Genomic DNA, 22,527 nt, shown 5'->3' with positions numbered 1-22,527 from the left:
TGGACATAAGAGAAGGGTTATTTGGAAAATTATATAATTTCGTATCTATGCAACAAAAGTCTTACACGCTCTTATATTCCACTTTATAAAAGGTGCTAATGGATATAAACATTGTAAGTTTATTGGTTGATGGTGTCGTCAGTGTGCGCTTTGTGCTTTTATTGATAGGTATTATCGTAAGCATCGATCAACTCAAACCTTTTAATGGTTAACGAAGTTAATGAGCAAGAGCCCTTCACTTTTATTGGTGGGTGAATAATCAAAAGATTAAAAACAAGAACTTCCCTTGGCATGGAAGCCAGTTTTGTATTGTTTTTTTTTAAGGGTATTTTTGCTTATTTTTTTTCAAGAAACAACTAATAACCGCGTTTGGTGGAAAAAAAAATTTAGCATGCTTATTGAAACTGCTTTTACTTTTATAGGACTTTTTAAGAAGCAAACTGGGGATGCTTTTAAAAACAGCTTCTGTTTTTTTCAGTTTACGTATCATATATATATCTTTTATCATTTAACAATAATCATTAAGCACAGCTTAATCGTTTTCTAAGCAGTTTTGATATTTCATTATTAAACAACTATATCTAGTCGTTTATATAAGTTGTTTCTATAAGTTGTCTTTAAAGCAACTTATTATAAGCTTAAGTAATACCAAACTGGCCGTAAAATCAAAATCTCAAATAACATTGCATAATAAAAGCTTCTCATATCATACTCTATAAATAAAAAAGGCTAAGACCCCTAATTTCCTTTAAAAAAAATCAAACAATCATCTATCTACCCTTCAAAAGAGAGAATACTAGAAAAACTTTTTCTACCCGAATTACCATTCAACTACCGTAAATATAACAAAATTATCCTCATCTTTCATTTTATTAACTTAACAAAATATTTTTTTTTGGTTACTCAGAAATCAGAAGATGTAAAGCCCCGTTCCATCTGTTACGAATTTTCTCCGACAACGCAGTCACATTCTCCCTACCTCATCAATTGTTGGTTATCAAATTGCAAAGATATTATTATCGTCATCAAGAAGCTTATTATTATCCTCATCATCCACAAACCTTCTCTTCCAATCTTCTCCTCAAATATCAGATTTTAGGGATCAGGAAGGATCAGGAAGTGAACTAATTGAGCAAGGTCTTCTGTGATTTCTATTGATTTTCCCCTAAAAATTTCCCTTTTTTATTGATTCTAGGGCTTGAGAAAGGAGGATTTGTTAGAGGATTATCCAGCGTTGTGGCTCCTGAGATTTATAGCCCTAGCGTTGTGCTGGATTTGGATGATGAGATTAAGAGGATCCGACGAGAGTTCGAGGATGCGAAGAAGAGCTTTCTTAATATTCCACTGGCGCTCAAGGAGATGCCCAGGATGAATCCTGAAGGTGAAGCGATACGTCACTGTTATGTCGATTTTTAGTGTTTTGACCTGAAAGTTCCCTTTTTTTGGACGTGCATGTAAAAATTTTGTTGTGGGTGCTTTTTTAGTGCTAAATTTATGATGAGATCAAAAGATTCCTATCAGATGTTCTTTGTAAACCTTATTGGTTGGAAAATATAGTAGTTAGCTGAAGATTTTGTTTTGATTTATGTATTAATTGCAATTTAACACTTCTTTTTATAGTTATCTGGTAGATTTATGCAGGCATTTACTAGTTAGGATTAATGGTTTATGAGTTCAGCGATAGTCTGTGAAACTTAAGCTCTCTGCTGTAAATACTAACCAATTCCAGGTTCATGCAACATCCAAAGTAGGAATGAGAATGAGCTATGTAACATGGTTGGATCCGATACTAAGTAATATGTGACACATTTCTGATTCAGAACTGATTTGGCATCAGATATTTCAAATGCTAACAGTTTAATAAACATAAAACTATATCGGAAGTTCTGAAGTAAAAATCCAATTAATTCTCGCATGGTATTAGAAATTTTCGAATTTCAATACTCTTCTTTCCAATAGCAGCTGTTAGTCCGTTTTATTCCGCCCTTTTATTATAGAGAATATTATTCCCAAGTAGGTGAGACTACACGAGAAGCAGTCCGTTTTATTCCGCCCTTTTATTATAGAGAATATTATTCCCAAGTAGGTGAGACTACACGAGAAGCTTTGTGTCAGTTACAGTGTCTCGAATACCTTTTTGCATTTCTCTGAGAGAGATGGAAACAACGAGAAGCTTTGTGTCAGTTACAGTGTCTCGAATACCTTTTTGCATTTCTCTGAGAGAGATGGAAACAGTAATATGTGGGCATGTGTATATCACATAGAAACATGAGAAACTTTGTGTCAGTTACAGTGTCAAACTGTAAACATCGAAAGATATGAAACATATTTATATTAGTAACTACACTAAGATATTTAAGATTCACGAATCCGATACTAAACTACATGTATCGGACTTCTGATGCGGGACTGATACAGTGTAGCAATCATGTAATTTAAATGCAAACAGTTTTAGAATCGAGATACAACTTACTGTGTGTAGACTACTATGAAAAATATCTAAAGTAAGAATCAGAGAACTTCTCATATAGTATCAGACATTTCATCTGTTCAATACTGTTCACCACTTTTAACTTTAATAGCTTCCATTACATCATCGTTCAGATTTATATTTTCTATGAGAATGTCATTTAACAATGGTGTTTCTGCTACAGTTCAATGCCATATTTAAGTCTACTTCTTATTGGAAAAGAGAATCTTTAAATTTGAAGGGGTAGTGTTAAAGAACAGAAATAGGAAGAAAGCATTCAGGGAATTTCTTTTCACTTTAGGGGTAAAAAGGCCAAATGTTATCATGTGTAATCACATAGTGCATTTTAAGTAGAATTGTGAGCGATTATGTAACAGGAGGTATTAAAGTTATAAAAATTATAAAACTTTGGGGGTATTTTTTTTGGGGGAAAATTAAAACTTTTGTATTCAAAGTGAAAATGGGCGAAACTTTAAGGTATTAGATTTCACTTAACCTTTTCTTTGGCTAAAATGCCGACTTTTAAGTTTGTGTAATTGGATAAGGAAAAGTCCCAATAAATTTTTTTAATTACGTGAGAGGTTCTCGTTTGAGATGACAGCTATCAATTTCTTGTTGGATAAGGAAAATTTGGATCCTCTCCACTACAAAAAAGTAGTGGAGAGACCACTGCTTTTAATCTCAATCGTTGATTATTTAGTAGGCGGTTATGATACAATCTAAATCTAACACTTACCATACCCCCGTGTATTGCACTCATTCCTAATTTGCACTAAAAGAAAAATTCACAATCATTAACTAGATAATCAATGGCCATGATTATGTAGTGGTCCCTCCACTATTTTTTTTGTAGTGGAGAGGATCCGAATCCGTTCCTTTGGAGCAAAATTTAGGTATTTATGTAAACAAGAACCTCAGAATGGATAACATTCAAGTCTGTGGTTTTGACTAAGACTATACTCTTGCTCGTTACTCATCAAATTTACAGAGTTTGATATATGACCTGGAGAAACACTACCTTGTTGATGATGTTAGTTAGCAAACTTGTGCTGTATATGTATCTATATCTTCATTAATTTATTGGTGAGAAATTGAATTAGTTTCTATTGTTTTTAATTTGGGAAATATGATCATCTCAGCTTAAGTATCCAGAGAGCTGCTTGCAATTTGCATATGACCCAACTTTTCCGATCAGAGGCCTCGTCTATGACAAGCTGAAAGGGTGCCTTTTGAAGCTTGGTTTCTTCGGGTCTATAGAACTCGATGGATGCTACATCGGGCGTCACAAGGTGATATCATAGTAACCTTCCACATGAAAAAGATGACGATTTGAATGATTACAAGTGTTTGTACTTACTATTTTGCTACTATTGGGCTCACTTCATACTGACTGCATCCTACGTCAATGTATATACGTCTCTAAGCTATGATGCTCACTTTTTAATGATTGCCTAATTGTTTATTAACTAAGTGTTTCTTAGTGACAAAAAGTTGGTAACATGAAGGACGAGTTGGTTTATTACGAAAGCAGTTCTTTCTAATAAGGGGCTGTTTGGTTCGTTTCCTTGATATAGAGAAATGCAATTCCATGTAAAGAAACACAAGTTTTGAGTTTTCCAAACTTTTCCAAGAAATAGACTGTTTTGCTTTGGTTCGCACATAAAAAATGGTGGGAAACCAATGTATTTATTTTTCTTGTGTTTGGTTCGCATAGAAAAAAAAGAAAAACTTTTGTAAACAAAGCAGAGAAGGAAAAAAATCTGACGTGGCAGAGTTTTCATCAATTTTACTTGGTTGGGGAAGGAAATCGGAGAGGGAAAAAAATCTTAGTTGGTGGCGATTTCAGCAGAGTTTTCCCTCTTCCATTCGAGCGAACCAAAGCGGCACAAAGAAATGGACGGAAACAAAAAAGCTGACGTGGAGGGGTTTTCTAAGTTTTCCACCCCTTATAATAGCGAACCAAACAGCCCCTAAATGAATATATTTTTATTGAAGAATTAGTTCCTCATTTGTTGACATGCATTTTGATACTTGTCTCCAATTGGTTGGTTAGTATAGGAAAGCATTCTTGTTACTATACCAAGTTACGTCGGTAGGTAAATTTGATGCAGTCACATTTATCTCTGATGACACATAGCTACTTGTATTTGACTGATTTCTTTTTAACTATTGTAAATATAACAAAGTTATCCTCATCTTTCATTTCATTAACTTAACAAAGATACCCTTTTTTCCGTTACTCACAAATCAGAAGATGTAAAGCCTTAAATCTTCGTTTCTTTCCTTCTCCATTCCATCTGTTACGAATTTCCTCCGGCAACGCAGTACCACTCTCTCTAACTCATCAATTGTCGGTTATCAAATTGCAAAGATGATTATTATCGTCCTCAAGAAGCTTATTATTATCCTCATCATCCACAAACCTTCTCTTCCATCTTCTCCTCAAATATCAGATTTTAGGGATCAGGAAGTGAACTAATTGAGCAATGTTTTTATAAGAGAATAATTTCTGGTATGTCTTGATCAATTTATAATTTTGATTTTGATTTTGATTTTGAAAATTCTTAGATTGTTTGATATCTTTATGTGATAAATTTCATTCTGAAATTTTCGTATTTTGAAATTAAGCATAACACCAATGTAATTGTTTTTTCTGAGGCAATTTAGGTTCTATTCATTAGAATTTACTTTTTTTCTTGGACTACAATTAGTTTTTATGGCAATTGTTATTTTTCTAATTTTTTTAGTTTTCTTGCATTATTTATAGGATTAAGGATTTGGAGGTTGCTGACTCTCCCATCTATCAAGGTAAATATTAATATTTGATATACATTTAATTTGGTTGAGTCTTCACACTTTTATTACAACGGAAGTTCGCTTCCACCAGAAGTCGAGGTTTTATATTCAAATTGCTAATGTTGAAGTTAAAATCTAAAACCCATTCAATTCCAATGTCTCCTACAACTATGCCAAATTTGCAGTTGTAGTGAGCATGAAGTGACTTATATATCCTTCTAATATTTGGATTATTGTGCAAATTAAGGAACTTTCTGCCTCTTTAAGGAAATGCAAAACTAAACCATGATTTCATAAAATGTGAAAGTAAAAATTCATAGATATCTCAACTTTAATGTTGGATAATGATGTAAGTACTGGAACAACTTCAAATTGCTACAAAAGTTAACCATTCGGCTACTGTAAAAATCCAACGATTATTTCTGAATATTGTCTGTTGTTAATAGTTAACATTAAAGCCTCACAAGATCCTCAATAATCTGGTGTTTATTTCAGGGTCTTCCAAGATGCTTACTGTGCTGGGAGATCTTTGAGTGAAATATCAAAATTCTTTCAAATCTAAGAGGGTCTTCCAAGATGCTTACTGTGCTGGGAGATCTTTGAGTGAAATATCAAAATTCTTTCAAATCTAAGCAAAATATGTTGGAAAATATCACTTCGCTTGAAATCTAAGTATTCATGTCATACTTTGCAGGCATGTTATGTCCCCCCCCCCCCCCCCTTTTTTTTTTGGGGGGGGGGGGGGTTCAGTTGAAGAAAAGATGAACTAAAATTTTAGATTTTTGCTTTCCGTCTAACCAAACAACGAAAATTTATTTTCCTTTTTCTTTTTCTTTTTCTTTTCTTTCATTTCCCTTTAAACCAAACAAACCCTGGGGCCAGGAATGATGCATTAGGTTTCGACCGGGAAATGGCACATAAATTTCCACCCCCAATCCCTATTTCCAAATATTGTTTTACCTTCACAAGTTAAAATTATGCTTGTGTACCATATAATTTAACAGCATAAAGCATAGAAATGAGCCATAGAATTATGTTTCCAGTTTGTTTAGACCATGGCACTTCAGGATCACTTCCATACACATGCCTGATCAAAGATCTCAGCAAACATAACTTTTAAGTATATAACTACTTAAGTCTTGAAACCGTACGTTTTGTAGAAAAATTCATTGTCACACATTACTACACAACACAGTGACATATAACAAGTAAATGATGACAGATAACATAATAAAAATAGCTCAGAAATTTAGTAGTATGTCATGTATTGAGCTCTTTTTTCTAATGGTTCCATGTTAATTTGTTCACAAAAGAATTAGTCATATATGTAGCCTATGCTTATTTGATACTTGCAAGTTTAGATACATATAAACAAAATACAATGTTACAGTATAATTTTTTTGTGTGGGGCTACAGGTTCCTCAAATTGCAATATGATATGTTTTTCACAAGTCTTGAATGCCTGTTAGGTTATCTCAAACAAGTAAAACACAAGTATGCAGCCGAAAATGCCATGAGAGGATGCAACTATAAAGCCACACAAAAAATACAATATCAAAATGATGGACATAGGCCACAAAACTAAAGAAATTGCATAAGAAAACAAAGAGAAATATTTTTGAAGACATACCAAAGGAAAACCATCCTCACTTTATAGGATTGCCAGCAAGTATCTGTTTCCAACTTGTAATTCAAAATCATCAGATTTTGGCTTTTTAAGTAAGATATAAAGCTTGGGTATAAACAAAGAGGCATAGAAGGAAACCTAAAATAATTCTAATAACAGAAAAAACGTAACTGCAACAACCTCTCAAACGTTTTAATCATATTTATCTACAGAAATATAGAATTCTAGCGAATTAATTCAACAACTCATTGCAAACAAAACTAATGTTGCCATCAACAACTCATTGCAGAAAAAATAGCACCACAACAAGAAGAATGCAACTATTAGAATATGCTCTGAAAATATGGACATTACACAGACAGAAAGAAAACACAGGACAACACATCAAATCACACTAACTAAATTTCAGTTGTAGACTAAGCAAGAGTAGTAAGAAACAGGAGTATATATCTACATTTGAAATTATAGGAAAAGTACTAGGCACTAATCAGCAGGTAAAACATATTCCTATTCCTATGTAACTTCATCCATGAGAAAGAGAGTCAAAGGTCTTTCACGAGTTATACAAGTATCATTTAGGCTATATTTTCCTTTCCACCAAGGAAAAAAAATGAATGGAAAAAAAGTAGACCATCTTAGCTATTCGCACCTTTTGTCTGTATGACAATCTTCTTGTTCCTGAAATAGAAGGAGAGTTTGAAAGCAAAGACAGAACATAAATGATCAAGACAGAAAAATTCATCAAGCAAACCTGGAAAATAGATAGAGAGGATGAAACATAAACATATATTACTATAATCAAACTTATTTTTTTCACATTTCTTGCTTCTAAAGGCACAGGATTTGTTGGCTTACATTTCCTAAGAACTATATTTCATCAAACTAACCCAAATTTTGCAAATGTACCTATAACCTGAAAGTTATACATTTTAATGTTGTAACTCAAACAGAACACTACAACATAAGGTTTAACCGCCAGCAGGCTGACTTAAAACGTATCTAGGTTTATCAAGATTTATAATTTACCATTTAGACGATTAAAGTGGCAGAATCATGGACATCATGAACCTAAAAGAATCAGTAATACTTTTACATGCGACAAACACCTTTCGGATTGTTAAGAAATTCTTAATGTTTGAAGGTAGATACACAGAGATTAATTTTTTTTTAAGAGAGCATAATGTTGTCCATTATCCTAATATTAATGAAACTATATCCTGATTATATCTTTTCTTATCATTCAACCTCCTCCAGGTTGAAGATTATCAAAAAGTTTATTCTACAAAGAGAAACTATAAGTACTTTGCAGACATGTTATGGTTGCACATACATTTGATTATGCTACGAAAATCCAAACTAAACCAAAAGTGTTCTATTTAAAAATATAAGAGCAAAATCAGGCACAACTTTCAGTGAATTTCTTCTTAGGATTGGGAACGGAGACGAACCAACATTGACCCAGGACCTAATAAAACTGCCTAATGCCATGTTGATCACGAATCAAAGTGATGACCTACCAGAAGCTTCTCTACGAATTCAATATTTCCATCTTTAGATGAGAATTTTAAGTCTATTGACTATATGAAAGATAAAGCTATCATTGCAATAAAAAATGAATATGTTGACATGTTAAACGATAGACTAATAAAAAAGTTTTCAGGAGAAGGAAAAGAATTCTACAGCTTTGATGAAGCAGTTGATGACAATAATCATCATTATATATCAAGAAGAATTTTTTGAACACTCTGCTACCAAATGGACTACCACCACACAAGCTCATGTTGAAAAAATATTGTCCAATTATTTTACTGAGGAACTTGGATCTAACTAATGGTCTTTACAACGGTACAAGAATGGTATGTTAAGATTTTAACTACAATGTGATTCAAGCTAAAGTCACAATGGGACAACACGATAGGAAAGAAGTTTTCTTACCAAGAATACCATTGTCACCAGCAGAAGATGAAGGATTATTATTCAAGTTCAAACGCAAACAATTTCCCATAAAGATTATTTTTTGCAATGACAATTAATAAACTCCAAGGGCAAACAATACCTAATGTAGGTATCTATCTACCTCAACCAGTTTTCTCTCATGGGCAAGTATATGTTGCTTTGTCGCGAGGTACTTCTATGATGACTACCAAAGTCCTAATAACATCAGATGGAAATTTTGTAGAAGAGGAAAGACACACAAAGAATGTTGTATACAAGGAAATTCTCCAACCAAAGGACCATGGAGACTAATTCAAATTGCAAATAACATTTTTGAAGCTTATGGATTTATAGTAATAAGTAGCTTCATTTTATTAAAGTTTTTTTCTATAAATAAAATTTCAAAAAATTTACACTTCATTAATACATCATGCACTTTGTTCCCTCACAATCATGTACTAATCTAAATTAAAATAACTTTAAACATTATAACAAAATTTACTTACAAATTCAAATAAAAAAATAAAGCAAATTCATATCTATATATATAATTTAAATTTCATAACTTTTAATTTGTATAGTGGGTACCTTTGATATAGAAATAGTCTCATATTTTTTCTTTTGAGTTTATTTAGTACTTCATATGCATTGTTATTTATATATAACAAACTATTCAAAATCGTGCGTGCACAATGTCAACTAGCAACGAAGCTCCAATCCAACACATCCAAATACGCCAACTAAAAAAGTTTCAAAAAGAGTGGACCATTAATGTGGTCATCCTCAGAACTATTGAGTCCTCTTATAAGAACGACAAAGGATCAGGAAAACTACTAAAACTAATTTTCGCCGACTCAGATGTGATGGAGCAATATTCTGCATAATATATTACTATCGATAATTGTTGATGCTTATTCTTAAATAAATAAATGCATCCAATATTTAAGGCTAATATGCATCACTTTTTATCGTCCCATAGCAATCTTAATTTAAAATTAATGCAGAGCCTTCTCAGATTTTTGTAACTTTATAAATATAAATTAAATTATAATTGTTGATGCTTATTCTTATATTAATTTTTATCACCTTACTGTATAAGATCAAATAAAAATTAATTATTCTTGCATTTAGTTAAGAGATTCTACAGCAACAAGTGATTCATTTTGGCAAATTTTCAACAACAAATATCACGTTTTTTTTACTTATTCTACGTAAATACATTGTTTACAGATGTCTAACGATATGAGCAAGCAAATAATGTGCATATGAACATCAACACAACATTGTATACACACTGTAACAGAATGTATATTATTTATACTAAGTTTTTAATGAGCAAATTGCCCATAAATTGAATAATTAGTTGCATGATCAAACTAAATTAAAAAAAAGTAACTTATAGAGATCTATAAAATGTAATACCATAGCATTAATTCATACATTTAGACATAACTTATGTCGTCTATCATTTATCTTATTTATCTTATTTTACAATATAAATTACGATGCTACTTTATTAAAATATTGTAGAGTTTGGCAAAATATAAATCCCTACTATCTTTTAATTATAGGATTAAATGAAAGTTAATGTGGTACTTATTTGTGAGATAATATTAGTAATATTTGCAGGGGAAAAAATACAATGTGTTATATTTGGAGAAACTATTGAAATGTATAAGTACATGCTTCAAAAGAATCATGTTATTTACATCTCAAATGGAGAAGTGAAACATATAAAGCCGCTTTACGGAAATGAACATGAGTCAATTGAGTTGACATTGACTAAGAACATCTCTATCAAAGAATCAAAAGCTGAGTTCTGGTTTGATAAGATATTGAACAACTTTATCTTAATCAAAGAGGCAATTTCGAGGGAGGATACAAGGAATATTAGTAAGAATTTGTAAAAACCTTTTAATTTTATTTTTTAAAAATTATAAATAATTTTTAAACTTGTTATAAATTTATGTGCATATGTTCTTACAATAGTAGCAAATGTCAAGCCTACGATCAACTATGTTACAAGATATAGTAACGTGGACACGAGGAGGGACATCACTATAATAGATAAAGAGGATACACACATGCTTTTATTTCACAATAAATTAGTTCTTTAAAATATAATATATTAACAAAAAAATGTCTTCTTTTTCTTACACAATGGGATAACATTGTGTGTAACTTTATTCGGATATTTAGTTAAAAATAAAGGATCAATTATTGAAGACAATATCAATAAGACAACTGTAATAGCACTACCAGATTTTAAAATATCATTGTACAATAGTAACATTTTTATTATTGAATTGCAAATTAAATATCAATAAATATCAATTTCTAATTATAACTATGATACATCTAGGGGAGATGTGCATGACTTCGCAAATTGCGTCAACGATATGCATCAACCCTGAAATACAGCTTGCTAAGGACATGCAAGAATGATAATTCAAAAAGAAGAAATAATGTAACTTAATAAATTAAAGTTTTAAAATTTTAAAATTATATGCAGGGCTCATTCAAAAGACGATATCAAGGCAAATGGTCCTTCATCAAGGCTATTCAGAAATGCAGCAAAAACCAAAATTGTTGACATTATGCAAGCATCACAAAAATCATCAGAGGTATGATATTATAAATCCTACTATAAAATATTAATGAATCAAGGGCTTCAGTTTCACAATGAGCTGAGATAAATAAATTTAGTTTCATTGGTAAGATATAAAGTAAACATGAAGTGTTTTTTTTACTATAGTGCCTAAAAAATTATTATTTTCATGATTAGATACTTTTTAAAAATTTCTAAGTTATCCCGGATATCTTTTATCTGCATTTACAATTATTGTTTTATATTTGTTTTTTAAAAAAATAACAAATTTCCATATTTGTTTTTCTTTTTTCATTTCTTCTTTTGTTTTCTACATATATATAAACTACGATTATAACTAACTAAATTTTTACAACTATATAGGCACAATATGGCACCTTTACGGGAAAAATAACTAACATCTTAAATAGGCATGAGACTTGGTACTACTCTTGCACAGGTTGCAACAAACAAGTAAAAAATATAATTATGACAAATGTCAAAATTATCCACAAATCACTAAAGATAGTATACCAAGGTTAAGTACTATCAATTATTCATAAAAGAAAAATGTAAAAATTAAATATAAAAATATCATCTGATGCACAATGATAATACAAAATGTAGGTATGTAGTTAAAATCATAGTTGAAGATGAGACAAATAGTGCAAGAGTGGCACTTTTTAACGCAGCAGAAACTCTGATAGGATGCAAGGCTCAGAAATTCATTGCTGATATAAAAGAGGTAACTTCTTACTTTATTATATTTTATACATATAAAACCATTTGTTTCATGTATAAGAACTTAATTATTTCCTCATTAAAACAGAGAAATAATCAGAGTTCGTTCTTCCAAAAGTTTGTGCTAAACATCGGAAAGATATACAGGTTCCTTGTGAAGTTAGATGAAAACTCAAAGGATGAACGTGCACAAGGAAAGATAATAGCACAAGAAATCCAAATCCAGGAGGACGTCACAATCAACATTGACGGCGATGATGCGATTCTTAAATTACCAAAAAAGAAGATAAAGGTGGAAAAAGAATGATCAAGGGGCCAAAATTTTTTTAACATGAACAATTTTAAATTTTCAATACATTTACAAATCTGTTGATGGATTTTTAATGAACTTTTCATATGCTTTTAAGATGATAAACTGAATGTTATTTGTTAGGACAATTTATGAATTATAAGTATATGCACATATAGTTGTTTGATAACTATTGCATGCTTTGATTAATTATGCAGTAATTAGCTTAAATTTATCATTCAATTGTGTGAATCTAAATACGTAGTCAGAGAATACTTGACTTTATTACTTTTAAAATGCATATGAACTATTTTTTTGTGATCTCGACTGCAAGCAAACTCTTGTTGATGAGTCATATGCAAGAAATGATTCAACTCGTGGACATATCCTCTCAGATTCTATTCAACAGGGCAATGACACAACTTAGTTTATGTGCCTTGAGGACAGGTATTATTGCAAAAGCGCATGGGTGTCGGTCTAAAATTTATACATGTGATAGGGTGAAGAAGTTGCTTACGCAAGGTGTATCTCAAAATCGGTATCCTGAAAAAACTCTTGAGCATGTATCCTGAAAAAACTCCTGAAGACAATTATATTCTATCCATATATTTGATACATGGTTTAAATTAAATAAATCTTAATAAAATGAATCAATAATAAAATAATAAATTGAAAAATTACCACGTGCATTGCACGTGCAATCCAACTAGTAAAGAAAAAGAGCTTCTCATAGGGTCCTTAATTGTTTCTCGCCTTTTTAGGTGCCAGAAAAAGTAGTGGGCTACGTACTAGAGAGGAGCATGTTCATATCAAGTAGCAAGACGGTTGATTCTTTTAGCATATTCTTATTTGAGCCCGAAAGTAGACGTCTACCTCTTGCGTACCTTATTGGATTCGGATCCGGGTACGGATAGAGTCTATAAAATTGTATGATCCGATCATAAAAAGACTCGTCTTTGCCGTTGGGAGACTAACGCAAAGCCCGCTCCGAAGAAGAAGGAATCAATCAACACATTCGTTAAACTCTTTGCGCGATGCGACCCACCCCTGCACCTCCTCTCGTAATGGACTCCGACCTTGATCCCAATTGCCGTCAACTCACCCGAATCCGAACCCAATTCCAATTCTTTGATCCCCTTGCATTAAAATCTCCCCGTCTCCTCTCTCTTAAACACACCCACGCCATTTCTTTTCTTCGTTTTCGTTGCCATTCGTCGTCATGGCCGAATCAAATATTTCTGCGGTCATCTTCGATCTCGATGGAACCCTTTTGGACACTGGTATTCAATCTCCACATCATTACTTTTTTTTTATTTATTTATGATACGGAATTATTGATATCGTGGTTTTGGTTGAAGAGAGGGCGACCAAGAACGTGCTGAAGGATTTTTTGGCCCGGCATGGGATGGAATCGGATCCAGAGAAGGAGGAGAAGAGGCTGGAGAACCGCCATTGTCGAGGATTATGAGCTGCCTATGGATGCTGATGAGTTTGGCGATGCCATCATGCCTCTGTATCAAGAACGGTAGAATTTTGTTTGTTTGTCTTGTACTGCTTTTTCTTTTGGCCTGGTTTGTATCGAGGACGCCAGGGGTCCTAACCAACTCAGACTCAAAACAATTGATGAATTTTTCTGTAATGGTCGTCTCATATAAATTTCTAGGACGTCATTGCTTTAGTCTCCGCCAAGATTGATCATTTGAAACTTATTTGATATGAAAAGAATTGTTTGGACTTGACCAGATACTAATAATCGAGGCGAGAATTCTTTGACTGGTACGCCAACACCAATTCGAACAAAGGAAGTTAACTCCATTCTTCTAAATCATCAAATTTATATAGCAAAGGTGTAGATGGCTTATTTGGTCGCTTACATGCTAAATAAGTTGGGAAGTTTTTAATGTTCATTCAAACTACCTAAGTTTGCCAATTGTCCATCTGGTTGTATGTCTCTTTGTTGAACCACACTCATTTGTTTAAAAAAAGAAAGGTGTTTCCCTTTTTCCTTTCTCCCAATCCTTTTTGGCCAAATTTTGATCAAAATATAGCAGATAACATATCTAATAAAGTAAGACTTAGGAGCCATAAGACTGTTCAAGTTGATTAGTTAGGGAACAACTCATTGGTGCACCAGATATAAATTTTTATGTCTCAAGTAATTTAATCTTATTTGGGGGAAATATTCAAAGTAACTTACTCAGAGTTACATGAGAAAAACAAAGTGGCGCATAAGTGGAAGTATAAGAAAGCTACTGATTTAAAGAAGTATGAAAGAGGTTAGGTTGGGGATGACTCACAGGGAGTCGGTTGCCTCCATTGTTACGGAGTTCTCGTATAAGATCATGGTCTGTGTCGCCAGAGGCTACCCGTTTATAGAATAATAATTAAGTACTGGCATTGTTCTATTTGAGCCAATGCAATACATTTAATCTCATAATCAGGAGAAATTCAGTGACGTGTCTTCCCCGGTTTTAAGAAACAGGACTTCTGAAACAATAGTCATGAACAAAGAATTATTACAAAGGAAAGATGCATTTGAGAAGTTTGTCCTGTAGATTAGCTTGTGAATCCATGTGTTGTATCTAGATGTACTATTTTGATTTATGAATGAATTTCAATGACGGCTCGATCTTCATATTTCATTTATTTAGGTGGCATCAAGCTAAGGCGCTTCCAGGTGTTAATCGTCTTATCAGGCATCTTCATGACCATGGTGTTCCGCTGGCACTTGCATCAAACTCCATAAGGAAGCATATTGAGATGAAAATCTCACACCAACAAGGTTGGCACTCTATTGCGATGAAAACTCTCATAGCTTTCCCTGTGGAAATCATCTCCCTATTTGTTGGCTTAAATTCTGAACATTCAGATATTTCCAATTATACAGTCGCGCATATTCCCCAGTAATGGAGAGCTATAATAGGTGAAAGTGGCAAGTACGAAGAATAAGCAGAGCAGGGACTAAAATCTGAAGCACGATTTTCCTCATCTTTATGCCATAAATTTAAGTTAGGATATGCAGATTTTTTTTTAAAATAATGATATTCACCCTACATGTTTTTTTTGTCTGCCTATCTGCAAGCTTTAAATGTTGTACAATATCCTCTATTATTCGAATTTATCTCTTGTATGTCTTTTCTTCTTCGAGTTGCATATTAATCAGAACCTTCTTGAACTGTTACATAGGTTGGAAGGATATGTTTTCTGTTATTCTTGGTGGAGACGAAGTGAATCAAGGAAAACCTTCTCCTGACATGTGAGTTTTTATTAATGGTAAGAATGATCTATTTATACAATACATGGACATACTTGATGTGCTTATCGTATAAGAATTTAATATGTTATTCAGATTCCTGGAAGCAGCAAAGAGGTTGGGGCTGGATGCATCGAACTGTCTAGTGATTGAAGATTCACCGTAAGTAGAATTCTTACTGATCATCATCATTCTCAGTTTTTCTATACATTAAGGGGATATGATGCAGTTGCTTTTGACTAGATTCCACTAAATTGTATCAGTGCTAGAGTATTTGTAGATGCTGATTACTCATGGCGGTTAGTCTAACGCAGTAGATTTTCTTATGTACACAGTCATACAATGGATGAATGGTTTTAAATTAATACAACTAGATATTTTTTTGGCATAGGCGAGTACATGTGCCATTGAAAAATAAATGTATAATGAAAATGTGATCCTAGAAGGGAGTACATGAAGGGAAAAAAGGTCTCCATCAGATTGGAAATTGAATGGGTCATTATATAACATTTTATCTTTGTAGGGTTTTGGAGTTTAGAGATGAAGTTAGTGCAATTGTTCAGTATATATAGGCCTTAGAGCTACAATTCTTAAGATAGTTTTAAGTTGTAGTAATTAAGATAGTTTTAGGTTGTAGTAATTAAGAACAAAACAAGCTTCAGTGAACTGTAATGCTTTTTTTTATTATTATTGTTATCAGTACTCAACAATTTTAATACGTCACACCATGAATCTTGTTAAAGATGCAACTTGTTTTCAACTAGAGTTGGTGTGAGAGCTGCAAAGGCTTCGGGAGCAAATGTTGTAGCCGTCCCATCTCTCCAGAATCAAGATGATCATTATTTGATAGCAAATTGTGTACTTCATTCACTTCTAGAGTTTAAGCCTGATTTATGGGGTCTCCCAGCCTTCAGTGACTGTAAGTTTCGTTTTGTGAAGCTACTCCACTAGTTTCTGCTCATACTATTTCTCATTCGATGCATGATTTTCACTAATTTAATGGTGCAGGGGTTCAAAATGCATTGCCAATTGATCCTTTGTGTATTAGAGGCTTGATAGATGAAGGAATTGCTCAAGGTGCTTGTACAGCACTTAGTATAGTTGCAGGCAAGTAATATCCCCGTTCAAACTTTCGATGATTACTAAGAATTGTTATTTCTCATAATTATGCTGCTAAACGTCAGAATAACTTTCAAGTATTTAAACTCTGATTTTGGATTGATACTGATTTACTTTGTAAGTATACAGAAGAGAGTTCCTTGGCTTCTCTTCCGGATCAAGTTTCAGGGGTTTTCCTTGGCTGGGCCAGGCTTCAAATTCAAGGTATTTTTAAAGTAGCGGCAACAATTGGATGGGATCTTTCATCTGGAACAAGTAAGAGGGAAATTGTAAGTACTACAAAAACACATGTTGCGTTCGTTCGCGACTAATTTATGAAATCGTAGTATTGCCACTATTTACAATTTGTATTGACTTAATGAGATGGGTTAATTGTGGATAGACCCTCTTTAGTTACTATTATTGCAGATAACTCTTTTACCCCTAAGGAGGTTTATTTGTTTCTCTCTGTGAGGATAAAAGAGTCAAAAGATTTTCACTCAGGGAGTCGATCTGCAATGACAGAATTACAGGGGGTCTATCCACAGTTGAGTGATAATACGGCTCTATCCGCAACTAACCCCATTAAGATTGAGTTGATATTGCAAAGAGGATCTTTGCTGTTCTTTCTCGGTATGCTAGTTTGCATGTTAGATAGTTAACATTTCCAAATGAATTTTTGTCGAAGATTTGAGGGTTTTTATATGTTATGTTTTCAAAAATATACTTACGCAGATCTTTAATAATCTCTCATGAATCTAATAAGAGTGTTGAAATAAATTTCTTTCCCCTTGCAGAAACCATGTCTGTTTGGCGATATCAACAACTGCGAACCAATGGAGCAATTTCAAATGATGTTTGTTGGATACATTCGGGAGCTACCCAGTGAGGTATCAGAAAACCTACTGCGTGATTCTTTTAAAATGAACTACAAATTTAGTTCCAATCCTATAGCTAACAAATGTGGAAGTATTGGATTACTGGTGCATGCTCTGCTTTTTTTTTTTTGCCAAGTAAAAAGAGTTTAGAAGAAGTTGATGACTTTTTTTCTCAAGCAAGGAAACAGTCAACTTTACACGCCTTGATGACGATGAATCCTAAATATTATGCCCCAAGGAAACTTGCATTTGCTTTAAATTTAGTCATAGCAAATGATTTTAGAAGATGGGTATCACTTTCCTTCCTCCAGAGTGTTTTTTTCCAAAATAATTCTAGTTACCTTCCTTCACCCATGATTTTTTTCCCTTTTGGTACAACGACTTCTCACATTTAAGATGCGCATCTTTCAGAAATGCCATAGCATATTTGGATGACTTAGTCAAATGTTAAGTGCACTGAAACGATCTGCATTGTACGTTGCTCCTAAATTAGGGTAAATTTCACAAAAACCCTCTAAATTTAGGCACATTTTGAGATGACACCCTTTTTACAGCTAAAAATTGTGGGTTACGCGGTTTGGGGTTTACATTGAGAAGTTTTCAGAAACTTATGGGGGGTTTTGTGAGTACCCCGAAATCTAGGGGGGTAACATCAAAACCAGGCCAAATTTTTAGGGAATTCTCGTGAACTTATCCCCTGAATTATCCGATGTATGATTAATAGAAAGCATTCAACTTGCAGGCGGATACGTCAGAGGCTTTAGCATTACATGAAGAAGATGAAAAGATTGCACAAGCTGCACTGGATCTTCCTGTGTTCTCTCGCCACAGGGATAGTCCTCTTCTATCAGAAGTGGCATTTGACGATGAAGCATGCTGTAATGCTCAAGCTAATTAGTCGTTTTAGACTCGAACCTTTTTTTTCTTTTCTTTTTTTTTTTGTACCTGCAAGATGAACAAATATTCTGCCACCACAGCAAATATGTTCTTAGCATTAATCAGTTTATGTATTCCTCGTGGGTGCTAATATCGCGTTATTTCTTAGTGTATACGGGTGTAAAATTATGTTCATAGGACTTTCTTTTGCCTAGATCTTCCTTCTGCTTATATGTTATTACATTTTTTTAAGGAAATGTGTGAAATTGTACTGATTATTAATTGATAATAGAGGAGACTATTCACCATGATAGAAATGCACGGAGATGGAGGGACGAGAAAACCAGGAAATGTATTGTGACCTACTTTTGCAGCAAGCAAGAGATTGCTTGTGTTGTTTCTATATTCGGCCAACGATGTACGTCCAGCAGGAACAGTTGTGATCGGCTCTGACTATTTCAAGGTTGTATAAAAAGCCTCCAAACTAAAAGCTCGACTTATGAATGAGACCAACAATGTATATATAATATGGCAAACAATCTCTTTCGGATACGGGGCTGTTTAGTTTGTTGAAAAAATAAATTGCGACAGATATTGCGGCGACAAATATCGCATGCAATATTTGTTGTGGGAAATCAATTTCAAATTCGATGTTTAGATATCTACAATTAGGTTGTAGGAATTGCATTCCAAATGAAAATCTAGTGTTTGGATGACAAGCAATTGGGCAAACGCTACGAAATTTTGTCATAAACTTGGGTGTAGATGGTTTTCCTATTTGGATTTAATTGTTAAGGTCTTAATTAAACGGAGCAAATTGTTGTGCGCAGCGGAAATTTCGGCAGGTGCGCAAGGTGCACAACAAGAGATTAGATCACAACAAAATTCCCGTTTCACAAAGGAAACAAGAACGGAAAGTAAAATATCTCACACAAAGTGAGATATCAGCTCTTCCTCTCATCAATTCTAGGACTGACTTGTCGAGGGAACCTACAAGCTATTACAAATCACAGCAAGACAAACTATTTTATATGGTTTGGCAAATAGCCTACGTCAACGGGGTAAGGAGAAGGGGAAGATCTACTATTAGAGGGAAAGAATACAACTAGGGTTTATAATCTTACAACTTAAACCCCCATACAAGCTCTCAAATCTCTCACAAAAGGGATGCCAAAAACCTTCTCAAAACAGAGATTTTTCTTCACCAAGAACAGCCGAAGAAGTCCGTTGTTTTCTTTCATTCGTCATCTTCCTTTCACCCCTCTGCCTCTGAACCCTCTTTGCACTCGTACAGCAGCAACTCCTCAAGAAGAAAAAAACCGACCTTGCCTTTTCGCTGCCAAAAAAACCCTAGATATTTGTGATTTATAAATCACGAGACTTCGGGTGGGCTTTGAGCGATGTTCAAGCCAAACCAAATGCACGTTGTACATGAGTGGGCTCCATGTCCCCACCCACGTGCTTCATAATTCTTCACCTCAGCGAAGTTTTCTTAAAACTGAACCGACACCAACCAAACCAAATGTCTCACTTGTTACGTCCAGTACGAAGTGAAACAGTCTACGATAACGGACTCAATCCATAACAAGTTGAGACCCAAATGAGAATGTGATCACTCTCCAAAAGTCGGTATCAACTTACCAAATCGGCTGCATCATAAATGACTGCCTATGTATCCTCTTACCCAAGGAATTAAGCCTCATGTAGTTTACCTAAATGCCTCCAAAAGCCTCAACACCGAAGAATGTTCAAAAGTTTCAAACAATGATCAAACTTCACACCTGAAACAACTTTGGTCAACATATCTACAGGGTTGTCCTTCGTGTGGACCTTCTCCAATATGACATCCCCATCATCCAAAATGTCACGAACAAAGTGGAATCTGATATCGATGTGCTTCGTGCGCGCATGATAAACTTGGTTCTTCGCCAAATAAATAGCTGACATGCTATCACAATATATCTGAAGGGTCTACTGTGCAATCCCTAAGTTCTCCAATAATCCACACAACCACAAAGCCTCCTTAACAGCTTCAGTCACTGTCGTATACTCCGCCTCTATAGTAGAGAGAGCCATTGTGGACTGAAGTGTACATCTCCAACATACCGATGCTCCTGCCAATATAAACACATATCCTAAAATAAACCGGTGCTTGTCAAGATCTCCAGCATAATCTGAATCTATGTAACCAATACAATCCTGCTCATTCTTCTTATCCTTCTGGAAAATCAATCCAACATCCACGGTACCTTTGATATACCGTAAAATCCACTTCAGCCTCCCAATGACCCTTCCTGGGGTCATGCATGTACCTCGATACCATGCTCACGGTCTGTGATAAATCTGGTCTCGTACACATCATCGCATACATCAAGCTACCTACTGCACTGGCATATAGGACCTTCGACATATAATCTCAGTCCTTAACTGAAACAGGCGATATACTAGCTGAAAGCTTAAAGTGGGGAGCCAATAGAGTGCTAACTGCTTTTGCATTGCCATCAAAGTTGAATTTCTTCAACATCTTCTGTAAATAGCTCTTCTGTGTAAGCTTCAATCTCTCCTTCACCCTGTCTCTCTCAATCTCCATACCCAATATCTTCTTTACCTCTCCAAGATCCTTCATCTCAAATTCGGATGACAGCTCATTTTTCAACTTTTGAATAGCCGAAGAATTCCTGGAAACAATAAGCATATCATCAACATATAAAAGCAAATATATGTGCTCACCATCATGTAGCTTATGCATGTAAGCACATGGGTCATATAGGCTCCTCGTGTACCCTTGGCCAATCATGATACTGTCGAATCTCTTGTACCACTGTCACGTCGATTGCTTCAATCCATAAAGAGACTTCTTCAGCTTGCAAACCAAATTTTCTTTTCCTGCAGCTTTAAATCCCAAGAGTCGTATCATGTAGATCTTCTCATCTAAATCTCTGTGTAGAAAGGCTGCCTTCACATCCTTCTGGACCAAATCCAAATCCAACTGGGCCACCAACGCCAATAAAATCCAAATCGACGAATGCTTCACAACGGGTGAAAATACCTCGTTGTAATCAATGCCCTCAAGCTGTGTATATCCCTTGGCAACCAATCTGGCTTTGAACCGAATGTCCCCAATAGAAGATCCCTCCTTCTTCGCATATTTTGAACCGAATGTCCCCAATAGAAGATCCCTCCTTCTTCGCATATACCCACTTGCAACCAATAGCTTTTTTACCCTTAGGTAGCTTTGTAAGTTCTCAAGTATCGTTCTTCTGAAGAGATCACATCTCCTCCTCCATAGCTTTCCTCCATCTGATCGAATCGGGGCTAGACTCTGTCTCCCTAAATATGAATGGAACCATATCATCAACGATCTTCACTGATAATGCATATGCGACCATGACATCATTATACCTAGCTGGCCGACGAATCACCCTTCAAGGTCTTCGCTGTAATAGACTCCTGAACCTGACCCTACTCCTGAGTCCCATAATCCACTGTATCATCTATATGTTCGGCTATCATCCTATCTCCTCCCAGTGTCACCTCTGTAGGAGTCTCGATGGATATAATGCTCTCTGGAGTGAGTGAAGTCACATCATCCTCCACCTGCTGCAAATACCTCCCGAATCTGGTCTTCTTCCACCTGCTGAGAAACTTGAGGCTTCATCATGTACGCCTCATCAAATGTGACATCCCTGCTAATAACTATTTTCTTATCCTGTGAATCCCATAACTTGAAGCCTTTAACTCCATCTCTAAATCCCACAAAGACTACTTTCCTCACCCTCGGATTCAATTTACCATCACTGACATGGTAATAAGCAGGACACCCAAATATTTGAAGCGACTCATAGTCACTAGCTACCGAACCAGACCAACGCTCCAACGGAGTCTTCCCCGGTATCGCAGTGCACGACAACCTATTCACAAGATGGCTTGCATATACCAATGCCTCAGCCCAAAAGGATCTAGGCAATCCACTGTGC

At 34.6% G+C, this 22,527-nt stretch overlaps 1 protein-coding gene and 1 pseudogene across 1 annotated transcript; both read left to right on the top strand.

The window, feature by feature from the left end:
• On the top strand, positions 909-13,375 carry LOC109839866. Its single transcript, XM_020408300.1, has 7 exons — positions 909-1,381; positions 3,610-3,759; positions 5,238-5,278; positions 11,341-11,452; positions 12,043-12,160; positions 12,245-12,448; positions 13,207-13,375. The coding sequence occupies exons 2-7, from the start codon at positions 3,734-3,736 to the stop codon at positions 13,357-13,359; spliced, it is 654 nt and encodes a 217-aa protein (XP_020263889.1). The 5' UTR covers positions 909-1,381; positions 3,610-3,733; the 3' UTR covers positions 13,360-13,375.
• Positions 13,431-18,701, top strand: LOC109839865 (annotated as a pseudogene).

The sequence above is a fragment of the Asparagus officinalis genome, chromosome 5 (genome assembly GCF_001876935.1).
Source record: "Asparagus officinalis chromosome 5, Aspof.V1, whole genome shotgun sequence".
Classification (NCBI taxonomy): domain Eukaryota; kingdom Viridiplantae; phylum Streptophyta; class Magnoliopsida; order Asparagales; family Asparagaceae; genus Asparagus; species Asparagus officinalis.
This window is presented reverse-complemented; position numbering and strand designations above follow the sequence as displayed.